Source organism: Solanum verrucosum, unplaced genomic scaffold, assembly GCF_900185275.1.
Source record: "Solanum verrucosum unplaced genomic scaffold, falcon-dt-bn FXZP01000154.1, whole genome shotgun sequence".
Lineage (NCBI taxonomy): Eukaryota > Viridiplantae > Streptophyta > Magnoliopsida > Solanales > Solanaceae > Solanum > Solanum verrucosum.
This window is the reverse complement of record NW_026020217.1, coordinates 666,001-679,437: the sequence shown is the minus strand read 5'-3', so window position 1 is coordinate 679,437 and position 13,437 is coordinate 666,001. Positions and strand designations below refer to the sequence as shown.

At 33.0% G+C, this 13,437-nt stretch overlaps 2 protein-coding genes and 1 non-coding gene across 6 annotated transcripts in view; 1 reads left to right on the top strand and 2 right to left on the bottom strand.

Moving 5' to 3' along the window:
• Nucleotides 1-574: 574 nt before the first annotated feature.
• The window catches only part of LOC125830798 (uncharacterized), a 90,040-nt gene continuing 77,177 nt past the window's right edge, over nt 575-13,437 (bottom strand). For 2 of the 4 annotated variants that reach the window (XM_049509971.1, XM_049509972.1), the window contains exons 2-15: nt 6,695-6,792; nt 6,408-6,560; nt 6,213-6,311; nt 5,412-5,513; nt 5,045-5,188; nt 4,251-4,345; nt 4,039-4,168; nt 3,857-3,961; nt 3,201-3,307; nt 3,062-3,113; nt 2,332-2,421; nt 2,151-2,235; nt 1,684-1,748; nt 575-902 (exon numbers count right to left, since the gene is read on the bottom strand). In XM_049509971.1, the coding sequence (XP_049365928.1) occupies nt 813-902; nt 1,684-1,748; nt 2,151-2,235; nt 2,332-2,421; nt 3,062-3,113; nt 3,201-3,307; nt 3,857-3,961; nt 4,039-4,168; nt 4,251-4,345; nt 5,045-5,188; nt 5,412-5,513; nt 6,213-6,311; nt 6,408-6,560; nt 6,695-6,784 (1,407 nt within the window). In that variant the 5' untranslated portion in view covers nt 6,785-6,792 and the 3' untranslated portion in view covers nt 575-812. Of the gene's footprint in view, nt 903-1,683; nt 1,749-2,147; nt 2,236-2,331; nt 2,422-3,061; nt 3,114-3,200; nt 3,308-3,856; nt 3,962-4,038; nt 4,169-4,250; nt 4,346-5,044; nt 5,189-5,411; nt 5,514-6,212; nt 6,312-6,407; nt 6,561-6,694; nt 6,793-13,437 lie in introns of those variants that run through there. The other 2 variants (XR_007443162.1, XM_049509973.1) reach the window with 2 other exon arrangements.
• Nucleotides 11,352-11,456, top strand: LOC125830839 (U6 spliceosomal RNA). Its single transcript, XR_007443165.1, has one exon. It is a non-coding gene; the product is annotated as a U6 spliceosomal RNA (small nuclear RNA).
• LOC125830697 (glutathione S-transferase U17-like) lies at nt 11,824-12,988 on the bottom strand. Its single transcript, XM_049509876.1, has 2 exons — nt 12,671-12,988; nt 11,824-12,198 (listed from the first exon to the last, which is right to left on the bottom strand). The coding sequence occupies exons 1-2, from the start codon at nt 12,986-12,988 to the stop codon at nt 11,824-11,826; spliced, it is 693 nt and encodes a 230-aa protein (XP_049365833.1).

The window sequence follows — 13,437 nt, the reverse complement described above, 5'->3', positions numbered from 1 at the left end:
CAAGGTCAAAATTAACTTAAAATAAGTTTAAATGACTTTAAATAAGTCAAAAATTAAAAGTACGTCTCCCCCTATTTTTCAATTTGACTTTTTATTTTTAATTTAAAAATTGTTTTTTTAAATCAATTCAAACGGGCTCTAGGAATGCATGTGCTTTACTAGTCAAAACAAACTAGTCACTACCATTAGTGACTATTTTCATGTCATTTTCAACAAAAAATTGGAGCTATCTAAGTTTTGAATTTCTATTTGGGAAACATCCACATGGATCAATTTGACTTTTTAGCAAGTAATTTTGGCAAAAGGGACAAGGAATAATGTAAGGTCACCTTGTGAGTTAGATAGTACAAACATTATTGGCCAACATGATGGCACATCTACTAGTCAATTAAGTTAGGTCCCCTCACAATCACAACTGCTATACCATGTGCATTTCATTGCCAAATCAAAATATTACTCATTTATTCAAGATTTTGTAGTTTCTTCTCTATTTGTGCTGGTGAAAGATAACATGCACACTAGGTAAAATAATAGTTAAAGTACAACAATCAACAATCTGATCTGAACATCACCGTTATGAAAAAAAGAGATTATTTAAGATTTTCGAGTTTTCATCTTGTTCTCCCTACAAGTGTCTCCGACCACCAACGATAGAATTGGCTTGGGGGACACTGCTTATAAAATACACAACATGGAGAAACTTTATTACACATTCTACTAGAGGAGAAAAGAGGGATACAAGAAGTGAAAATCACTAACATTAAGAGGTGGAAGAGAGTTTATTTTGGATAGTTATCATCCCTTTGCCAAGATTAATTGAAGTATGCACCTTCCAATGACTGAGCTTTTTTGCCTGCTTCTATAGCTTCTTGGTTTCTTGACAATGATGAATAACCTTTTTCCTGAACCAACAAGCAACAGTAATACATTATAATCCAATTCCTTGTCGCGGAGGACAAATCAAGGCTTGAAAAGTTGGTTTGTCGAGCAAGAGGAGAGAAAGATCAACAAGGATTTACCGAGAATGACTAGAAAGGTGGAAACAAGACCAAATTATAATTTGATCATTGTGAACTAATTCAAAATCTTTATAGATAGAGCCAATCATTATTCTCAATTGTAGGCTGAATGGAATCCGATACATAAATCAACTAATAAAAGAACAGAAAAAGCTTCTCATTCAATATACTATAGTTTTCATTCTACATGCAACTAGAACTCTATGCCTTACAACTTGATAGCATCAAATTTAAGCCTTTAGAAACCTTATGAGGGCATTAAAAATGGATCATTGAAGCATATGATATTTTATAGTTGGAATGTGCGTATACTTATAATTTGCACAAGTACATGAAAGAACACTGTTTATTGGTACATTTTTCCATTTTACCTCCATATTATTACATAAAACACTGCAAATTTACTGCAGAATTTGGAGATACAAAGTCAAGGTAAACAGTAAATTCATAGTGGAATGTGCAATCCACGAGGTACGTATATTGACAGACCATTATCGATTTGATTTGTCGAAGCATGTTAGAAAAGAATAAAGGCTTAAGTGAGGCAATTGAAACACCTGGTTAAGGAGTGCTAATCCTAAGATGGCAGTGAAAAGGGCAGTTATTCCTGAACAATCTACTCAGCTTAGAAGCTAAAATTATGGAGCAGAGAGCCAAGACATACCAGGAGGCGCCACAAGAATGGGGTTCCTTCCCTCTTTTTTAGCTGCTTCTCTATTGCCTCAATAGCTGCGAGTTCCAAAACCACAGCTTAAGGATAAGTGACTAAGAACTTTTAAGAGTAGACAAAAATAAGTGTATACCAAAGAGTGAGGTTTAAAGGGTAGCAGAGAGATCCTAGGATCAAATTTCCTTCCTTATCAAAGACACCATACTTTTTCTCGCAATCTACTTTGAATACTCCTCTTTTCAGCTGACGGTCTATTAGAGACAACCTTCCTACCTCACAAAGGTAGGGGTAAGGTCTGCGTACATCCTAATCATCCCAGACCTCATTTGTGGGATTACACTGGGAATGTTGTTGTTGATGTTCTTAAAGAGGCCATACTCCATTTTACAGGAATAAAAACCACTACCACCCCCGGAAACTTCTAAAAGAATTTCTTTCAAAATAGAAGCTAAATGATCTACCTTTTGTAGCCTGACCACTGTTTAGCAACATAGTGATCCAAACTTCATTGAAAACGTCAAGCTGTTCGTCTGACGCTCCAATAATCTGCACAAAGTAGTATTTTGCTAATCATTCATGAAACATATAAAAATAATGCTAAATAAACTACAGAAGTCCCCCTTGTTGTTATGTTCAAACTACCTTGTAGTCAATGGCATCAAATGTTTGTCCGAGCAATTCCAATGGCCGTTCATTTTCACCCTTACCATATTCGAATAATGCTTCTGCAAGCTAAAATAAAATATAAGGAAAGAATTAAAAGTTAAAAATTGAAAGAAACGGTTTTTATCTATCAAATATCAAGCGTACGATTATTAAATGAATCAATGTAAGATGTGATAGGCACGAGAATCTTAAGCAATAGAATAATCAATACTCCCTCCGTTAAAATTTGTTTGTCTTACTTTCCTTTTTAGTCCGTTTTAAAAAGAATGCCTTCCTTTTTTTGGCAACTCTTTTATTCTAACTTTCAACATGGCATGTTTATGTTTAAGGAGACAAGATTAAAGGACATTTTGGTCTACGCATCTTTAGTGATCACAAAATTCAAAAGTTTTCTTTACTTTCTTAGCGTGTCAAGTTAAACCAAACAAACAAATTAAAACGGGAGTAAGTTTAAACAGTAATATGCTTTCATCTCCCTCAGAAACCATGATCCTCATCTAAATTCTAAAGTAGCAGCAAAATGAATCCTTTGGATCTAAAAAAAAGCCCTAAGTTATAAAGACAGTAAAATGCATTAGGAAAATCTTTTAGTATTAAATAAAAAAGAATATTTTGCTATTGAAAGAGGAAAGAAGCTGTGAAGTGTGAGTACTTCTCCAAGAAGTTATGCAGAATTTAGTAAATAGAAAAAGAAAAAGGGACAAACCAGCACAGCTCTCTGCATATATTCTCGTTTTTTCTTGGTCATGGCAGAAATTCTACAGGAAAAGCACAAAATTATCAGAGCGAGTGGTTGGACACAGCATGGTTTATGAAATTGGAAAGAGTGCTAAATCCGTCCTGACCTGTATTTTAAACCCTCGAGTAACTCTTCTGCTTTAGAAACTTCACCTGTACAGGATAGGGCCCATAACACCAATACATCCAGGTGCCATTCAAGATACCAGAAAGCCTAATATAGCAGTGGCAGCACAAAGACACAGAACATTTAGTTTGTATTACATTGTATAGACAGAAGGGGAAGAGGACCGCACAATGTAATTGCTAAATGGAAGTTCATAGTAATGCAGATCAAATTTACAGTTCCAATCCAAAGTATCATTAACATTAATCTGAAAGGAAATGATTCATGAAAAAGAAAATGACACTGAAAGAATGAAACCCGATTCATGTCATTAATCCATTTTCTCAACTGATTGAAAATATTCTTCATCAGTATTATACTATTTAGTAAGGGGTTACGGAGGAGCTTTCTGAAAGCATGTATTGTTAAATATACTTAAATTGCCACCTTCCATTTCACAATAAGAACAAGTATATCAAATTTGTTCCATATTTTTTCATGAAGTCTTTGATGATTAGCTAAACGAACTAGCTTGTTACCCAAGTTTTCACATCTCAAAAGTAGGAAGGACCAACATATCCCAACTTGAATGAATATGCATGCAATTATCCTATAACCTAAAAAGAGAAATTAACATGCTTCTGCACCTGAACTCACTTTATCTGTCAGACGATCAGCTAGGATCTTTAAACGGTCCCCAAATATATTAATCCCACCTCGTAGATATACCCGGAGTAACAAACCAACAGCATTCAAGTACACCTGCATGCGAAGAAAAATGTAACTCTCAGCATATTGAAAGAACTAAAATGTTCTTTGACTACAAACAACTAACTTACTTCGGATGGACTAGCATCAATTCTTTCCAACTCTTTCCAGATGTTTTGATCATAAACATCTCTTACTTTTTCCATGGGCGAATGACCTTCCATATAACAAAGCGCAACGTGCCACCAATTGTGTGTATACCTGCAATATCCTAATGGTTAGCTTTTAAAAATACTATATTCAGAACCGAACTAGGAGTGCTTTTATCAGATTCTGTGCATACATAAAAGATGACAAAGAACTCCAGGTTCTTGAGCACTCCTCCATAAATTGTACTGCTTCTTTAAAACGACACTCATACTGATAAACATGACAGAGCTGCAAGGAGATTGTGATAAAATAAGCAAAAAAATAGTATACTAGAATATCAGTGAATGAATAAAATGCATTTCCTCCACCAACAAAATGATACAAACTACACAGCCTATTCAATCACAATAAAAAATTATGTCCATGTTTATTGTTTTTCTTCTAGGATAAAACAATAGGAAGAGATTCCCTCAAATGCTCAGTAAGATTAACGGCACTATTTTGACATAAGGTTAGCTAGCTGGATTGACAACAAATGATTAGATGAGAGATAGCCTGCCATATAGGATAGGAATTTGAAAATTGGAAGAATAAAAATGGGACCTTTGTTAACTATCCGCAGTATTATGATGACTGGACTAGCAATAAAAAGTTTGTTATGTGCAATGGATATTTCACTAGTTGGGATAGAGGTTAATGGTTGATGGTACAATTACACGGTTTGTTCTGTGCAGAAGATTTTCACTAGCTTGGTCTGGTGTTTGCCAGCAGCCTTTGTAACCACTTCCTAGTTTGGTTAGATACTTACATGGAAATATAGGGATAAGCAAGCTTTTTGACAGAGCCAATCCAACTAGTTTGGTATTGAGGCATAGAAATAGTTATAATTGATAAATTTTGCAGAGTAAACTCAAGCATGTATAATACCACAAATGTGCTTGTATCAGCTATAAAGGAAAGAGTAACTTGCAAACATGAGTAACTCACAGCATGGTGTGTCCAGGCATCTTCACTATCAATCTCAAAGCCTTTCTTTGCAGCTTCTTTTGCCTCCACATATCGACCAAGCTCTAATAGGGCAAATGCAAGCATGCCATAAATGTAACTTTCGTGTTTATTTACTGGTAGGACCTGTAGGGCAAAATCAAAGAAACTTTACTAGGAATAATTGCATAAAAGGAATCTGAACTCATTTTTAAAGAAATGACTACATTAGTCACTCCTATGATGGATATTAAACCTCCAGATATTATATCTGATACAAGTTATTACATATTTATTTTATTGTTTTTGTTTCTTAAGTTGTCTAGGAGAGGAAGAAGTCAAGGCAATATTTAGTCAACATAGTATGAACCTGTTCAACAAGTTTCAGAGACAAATCAGGGCGACCCATGTAGAAAGAGAGCACTTGAGTTCGCTTTAGCGTAACCAGATCTCTTGGGAAATCCTTAAGCAGCTGCATATAGGCAATGCATATATCAATCAAGATATTATTCTGAGATTATCAAAGCAAACTCATAAAGATACTAAAATGGATACACGATTACAATTGACACCACCTACTATTTGTCCTTTTCTTTTTGACAAGTCCATCTTAATACAACATCCTTATGGTTTTAAAGTAACAGATTTTTAATTATTTTATGCCAAAGACCAACAAAATCAGATACTCCTTGACAGGATATTTTCTGATTCAGTGAAGACCAAATTTGAATTCTCGAAAGATCGCTTAATAACAGTCACTATCTGATGAAATTGAACTGGGATTCACATGATAATTGGAGTTGTCAAAAGAACTTAACACAGAAGAATGGATAGAACTATTTACAATCATATGGTTCTGAAAAATGGAATATTAGAGAGATAAACTTTGACACACTATGATTTATTGGGCATACTAGCTAATTGAAACTAGGTCACGGGTTCCAGCCGTGGGAACAGTCTCTTGCATAAATGGAGGATAAAGTTGCATACAATAGACCCTTGTGGTTCAACCCTTCCCCGGACCCTGCGCATAGCGAGAGCTTAGTGCACCGGACTGCCCTTTTACTAGCTAATTGAAACTGTTACAACTATCATAATCAGAAGCTAACAAGACACCATTGTAGTAGAACATAAGATCAAAAACAAAACAAACAGCAATAAAAGAACCTACCTTTAAGTGTAGTTCAACAGCCACATCATCATCTCTATTAGGTAAAATCAAATAACTTACTGCCTCAAAAACCACTTTCTCATACAAGCTAGCTTGTTCCTAAACAAAGAAAATTAACAACAAATAAGTAAAACCAAACTCCCAAATACAAAAAGACAAACCAAAATGCACCCAAAAAAGTTGCAAAATTTGTACTAGACAAGACTTGGCAGCTTCAAGAAGTAGCATAGCACACGAAGAATCAGCAGAGCAAAGAAAATGAGCAGCCAAAATATTAGCCAAAACACAAGTTGGGTCTTGTTTAGGAGCTTCCAATATAACTGACCTCTCTCTTCCATAGCTAAGTACCTGACCAAACCTCAAGAATCAAAGTTCACATAAACCCAAAATCAATAAAAATCTAATCTTTTTACTCAATACTGATAAAAATCTTATCTTTTTTACTCCTACTGATAAAAATCAAGAAAATATGAAAAGGGTACCTGATGATAGTAAGAATTGATGGCAGATATGCAAGAATCAGAACTAGTCTTCACTTGATAACCCCATTTGTCTACTTTGAATTCTTCCATTTTCTTGAAGTTGGTGGGTTCTTCTTGTTCTTGATTTTGGTGATTTTTTTGTATATAGAAAGATAAAATAGTAAAACGTGGAGGTTTTGCTTTTGGGATAGCGACGAAACAGGAGTTAGGCAAGTGACGCTGCGTCCGAATTTTTTTTGGTGTGCAATGTTTTTTTTTCTTTTTTCAGTATTCGTTATCCGCATTGGAGCCGTCTAAATCTGAATTCGCGCTGAAAAGTCTCACATTGAGAATAAAACGCTCTCTAATAAGGACAATTCCATATCTACGGGAACTCAAACTCAAAACCTCTCCCACAATTCCTTGTTGGTTTGGGTGTGCAATGCTGCTTCTTGATTAGGATACGTTTTTTTTTTTTTTGTAGTTTCTATCTATATAAAGAATGTTTTATTACTACTTTATCATATGAAAAATAAGTATATTATATATAGTGCTTCTTAGAAGTGTTGATGATGTAGTTTAAGGGGACAATGCAAATTTCTTATCCAAACTAGCTTGAAGATGAAAAGTACAAGAAATTGCATTTGGTAGTCAATTTTGATTCTATTGAGTTATAATTGATTTTTTAAAATTATGATCGTGAGACCTTACAATTCTGTCTTGACCCCTATTGAGACTTGATCTCGATATTCGATTCCAAATTTGAGACCCGACCTCAATTTCACCCAGACCCTGACACCAACCAACTAAGTCGAGTCTCGGATGAGATCGAGTTTGAAGTTGGTGCCAAGTCCAATCTCAATTTACGGTCAGGAGTGATTGGGTCACGAGTCCTGGTCGAGTTTCGAGTGGGGGAGGGTCTCAGGTCGGGCATTAGATTTCGAGTTAGGGTTTGGTTGGGGTTAAGTTTCGGGTTGGTTCCCAGTTTGGGGCAGGTCTCTAGGCAATGTTGGGTTGAGTCCCAAGTCGGTTGGGGGCGGGGCAGGTTGTATTACGAGGTAGTAGGTTTTAGGTGCTAGGGGGTGAGGGGCGTTTGGATGGATTAAGTGGTGAGGTTGAAAGAGAGTTTAGAAAAATGTTTTCCCTACTTTTGAGTTTTGGTAGATAAGTCATTTTTCTTAAATTAAAAGCTATTAGAAAAAAAAAATTCAAAACATTTTAAGTTTGACGTTGAATGAATAGTCTTAACTTTTGACTTCACTTGTCCATATAAAAACTTCAAGTATAATAACTTTTACTTTTTATCTTAAAAGACTTGGTCATGATGCAAATGAGGATCAAAGTTCAAGGTCGCTTATTTTAAGTCATTAGATGTAATTTACTGAAAGTTTGGGATTGACATATTAAAACATCAAAGAAAAATGTTCGAAGTTCGCTTGCTTCCAAAATGTTCAAAGTAGCCAATTTTCAATGTGTATGTCTAAAGTTCAAACGAAAAATTATAAGTTTAATTGCACAAATATGATAAATATTAGATAAATTTATAACTTTGGATGCGTTTTTTTATTATTATTTAACTTCAACCGTCTATATATGGGGTTATTCCAAAATGGCTAAATTTACACATATAAAAATAATACTCCCTCTGTTTCTTTTTCTCTGTTTCAAAAAGAATGTCCCAATTTTCTTTTTAGTATGTTTAAAAAAGAATGACCGCTTTCTATTTTTGGCAACAATTTAACTTTAACTTTCCATGTGACATGTTTAGAGCAACAAGATAAAAGGACATTTTGGTACATTTGACATAACTTTAATTTAGAACCACAAGATTAAAAAGTTTTATTTCTTTTCTTAAACCCCGTTTCAAGTCAAATTAAGTCATTCTTTTTTAATCCGAGGGAGTAATAAATTTTGGCTAAGCTTTAAATATGGTCCCAAAACAGGCTATTTGTGCACTTGTCCCAAAAGTACTTTTCTCATTGACAATATTTTCTTTTTAATTTGTTACAAAAAAGAGGGACTGCTTTTATTTATTTTTTAAAAAAAGATTAACTTAAACTTTCCTTTTAATCCTTTGATGAAAATTTTTATACTCACACAAATACTATGAAATATTTAAAATCACAAATTTTACAAAAAAAATATTATGTTAAAAAATCACAATCTTTTTTTTTCTTTTTTTTTTAAAAAAACTTTCTTAAACTGTATATTAAATCAAACAATATTACATTATTGTTTATACTCTTAATGACTCATAATTTAGACACTAAATTTTGAGTTGGGTGAGCGCTTTAAAATGTGTAGTCAACTCAATTTATAAAGTTTTGGCACGCGCGCGCACATATATATATATATATATATATATATATATATATATATTAGTCTATGGACGCGTGCGTTGCACGTGTATCCCAAGTTATTTTGTACAAGATTTTATATAATCATCTAAAATTATTGCAACACATATTGAGTAATAAAAGACAAAATAAAAAAAAAAGTTGGATGAATGTGCTACTTTTCTAGCTATTTGATAGTTAAGTTCAAAATATGTGAAAATGATTTCTGACATTTCAACAAAAATACTTCAATGTTCATGCTCGTGACAACACTACACCACTACAATACATATGATTATATACTACATTAAAATGAATAAAGCAAAAAAATAAATTGAAAGGAAAATTGTATAGGAAATAATCGATATTCTAAATTATAGATCTTAATTATTAGATAGATAAAAACAAGAACCAAAATGGAAAATAAGCCTATAATCTAAAGATATTGTACATACATAACAAGCGAGCCTGATGAAAATCAGAGAAAGCTAATAGCTACATCAAATACAACTCATGATATATATTTATTTATATTTATATTCATAAATATATAACAATAGTGTTAAATAGAATGTGATAATATTTATTACAATTAATGTATATTTACATTTTTGTCCATAAATATTATGAGTTTATAAGGACATTTTGATAATTTAATTTTTAACTTGGGGGCTTTCTATGTTAGGTTCCTACTAATTAAGATATACAATATAATGTACTTCCATATCTCTTAAAAGTTATTGTGAGTCTTGAACAATTTCATTTGATTGGATTGGTAATATTTCTAGAAGAGACCATGCAACTAAATCGAAAATTCAAATTGGAGAATACAAGGGATATATAAAACAATCGTTTGGTGCTAAACCCAAGCTATCACCAAACTGTTGTCACATAGATGTGTGACGTCAAATAGCTTTCTTAGTTTGTAGTTATCTTCTTTCGGAGTCCGTGTTCATCTATCTAAATGAGCTCCTCCCTAAGATTATTCCATCAAAAACAACTACAAAGATAGTGTGAGACCTACGACTTAATTACTATTTTTTTGAATAAAAAATTTCAATTTTTGTGTAGATCTTCATCCTTCATGCAACATATCTTCAAGCATATGTAATTTTAATACAAGAAATTGTCATTTCATAATCTAATCCAAATCTTCTCTATTAAAGCACAACATTACAAAAGGAACAACTTTTGACAAACAATTCAAGAAATTATCATCAAAAGCCTATCAAAAGAAAAAAATAATAGTAGCCTGTAGACATTGAAATTTTGTGGAACTCTACAAGACGTGTTCAATTCAAATTGGGACTCTAGAAGGTGTTCAGTTTCAATTAGAATTCTTGGAGGCTGCTCAACTATAAACCCTAGTTTATGCCTATATAAAGGGTACTAAATTCCCTTAAAAGGCATCTCGAATATTCTACAAATTGATGGAATATTCATATAGAGGTCAAATCTAAATCATCCTAGTTCGAGAAATACGCTACAAACGGCCCTCGAATCATGGTTAAATCTTAGGAGAGTAGAATCAAGGGAGGAACTGAATTGTACCCGCAATCTTGATGAATAAAATTATGTTTCTTCATATTTTATTTGTGATTGTAATTTATTTTCTGTCACTTTAAAATTTGTTGCAAACACAGCCCAACAAATCTAATATAAAATACAAAGCCAGAAAATAAAGCACAAATATATACAAAATAAAAAGGGACTTTCGGCAAATTAACTATATGAATTATTACTGAAAAGTATGTAAAACATGCATAATATTACAACTCATTATCCTAAAAGAATATATATATATATATATATATATATATATTAAGTTTAACTTCAAACTATCGAATTCTGTTGAATCGTAAACTGAGGTTGAATTCCCCGAAAGGAACAAAGACCATTTTAGGCATGGTATTGTTAGGAAATATTGAATTATTTGAAATTAACTTTAAGAAGACTCAAAAAGTGGATATAAATAATTCCCATTCCATCTAAAATGAAAGGTTGTTTCTACTTACTCCATTTGGCTATGCCAGGATGCACATATACTCACCTTTTCATAAAGCTAAACATTATTGTGTCACATATATATACTTATTGTATTACTTATATTGTCACAAATGAATTCGAAATATCTCACTTTTATAAAAAATTGATGTAATAGGTACTAGTTTGTCTTTTGTAAATCGTAGATTGAATTTCTTTTATTCTTAATCAGGTGTCTCACGTTCTAAACGTATAAATATAAAAAATCTTAAAAGGAAGTGCTTTACACCTTAGTAAATCTATCTGATGCAAATTTGACTGACTACTTGGTTATATGATAATTTGGTTGCAAATAACTAGTCTCCCTTCGGGGACATCCGATAAAATTGGAACGATACAGAGAAGATTAGCATGGCCCCTGCGCAAGGATGACACGCACAAATCGAGAAATGGTCCCATGGATTTATGGTCTCATCAATCAATAAGTTGTATCTTACTTGTGTGATACAGAGACGAATTCAAGATCTAGAGTCAGTGAGTTTAAAACGTATGTGATCTTATTATACGTATATACTTTACTTTTTAACATATTTACATAGGTCGAGTCGGAAACAATAATTTCACTTGAATCAGCTAGCGTCATGATCACATGTTAAGATATAAGATATATAGTATATAAGTTAAGCATATTAATTGGCTTTACAATCTTGATCTTTGTGAAGCCAAATAAACAAGCATATTAATCCTTCACACATGTCAACATTTTTGAAAAGTCCGAACAGGTGAAGAACATAGTCTGACAATCTTTATTACCCAAAAAGAAATCATCCTTTAGTTTGCATTATTAGCCTCTCTTTTGGCCAAATGTAACTTTAGTATCTCAACAAGTTTCTCTGGCTCCAACATAGCACCTTTAACAAATTTGTCTTCCAAGAACCTATCACCCCAATTAACCAATCCAGGGGTCTTTGTTACATTAAATATTTCAATTCCTAACATAATTTTTATTGCTTTTATCCAACCCAAAATACACCCTAAAGTAATGTCTATGTAACCAATATTGTCACCACCAAAAAAAGATTTCCCTTTGCTACACTTAACAAATGCCTCTTCTAAAGGCACCAATGCTTCTTGTAATTTCTCTTGTACTTCTAATTTTGCTTCTTCTCCTTGTGCTTTTCCAAGGTCAGACATCAAAGGTAACCACTGCAAGTGTAGTTCGTCTTGTCATAAAAGTAATTGAACTTTACTCACTATAACAGTACGTTTACTTATGTACAAGGCTATATTTTTAAGTCACGTTAAAGTGATTGAACTATGTAATAAATTGCTCGAAAAAATACAAATGATCGGAACGTTAATTTTTAGCTTGGAAAAATAAAAGAATTTTGACTAACCAAATAATGATCATTCATGTTGGTTAGAAGTAGAACAAACCAAAAGTACTCTTTAATATTGTCCATTTTGAGTCAAGTCTGAACGATTTTCCTTGAAATGCCTCACATTGTTAAAAGTATCCTACACCTAAAATGTAGATTCATTTTTTTTAACGATCAATGTGGGACTTGTACGTACATCCAACAACTTAGTGCATCCGGTTATTGATATTGTTTGAGCAAGTTACATAGTTCGATTACTTTAATGTGACAAAAAAAATAGTTTCTGTTGAAAGTAATACCTTGTCATCTATGTAGGCAACCCAAAACCTAGCGATGGCACGATCAAGGGGGTTAGAAGGAAGAATCGAGGGTCCATTAGTCCACGTCTCATCGATGTATTGGACGATGACTAAAGACTCACAAATAGTGTTGTCACCATGAATGAGTACTGGGATTTTCTTATGAACAGGGTTGGATTTAAGAAGAAGTTCACTTTTATTAGACATGTCTTCTTGAATAAATTCATAATCCACAGACTTGACATTAAGAGCAATTAAAACTCTATTTGCAAATGGACTTGCTTGTGTACCTAGAACCTTAACAATACTTGTTGCCATGACTAAATTGTTGTTGTTAATTTACTAGGTGGATACAAATGTTTAATGAAACACAATGTTGATGATCAAAGATTTATATGCTTTGGCAACTTAGTAATTCACTCCAAGAATGACATTTACTAAGAAGTAAGAACTTAGGTGGTATCACACTAATGTTGAATATTTATTTAGGTCGTTTGGTATGCAGACTAAATTATCCTGAGATTTATAATCCTTAGACTAATTTATCCCACCCGAGAGATGGGATAAAATAATTTGCAAGTTGGATGGGAAATAAAATTTATAATGTGTTTGGTAGATGGTATAAATTTGTCTCAGGCTTAATCTTGGAATATCTCACCTTATCCTGCGTGCCAAACGATTATAATTTTAAGCAAACATAGAATACTAAATTTCATTTTGGCACTCCAACTCAACCTTGTTCCATTTTAACCCTTCAACTCCAATTT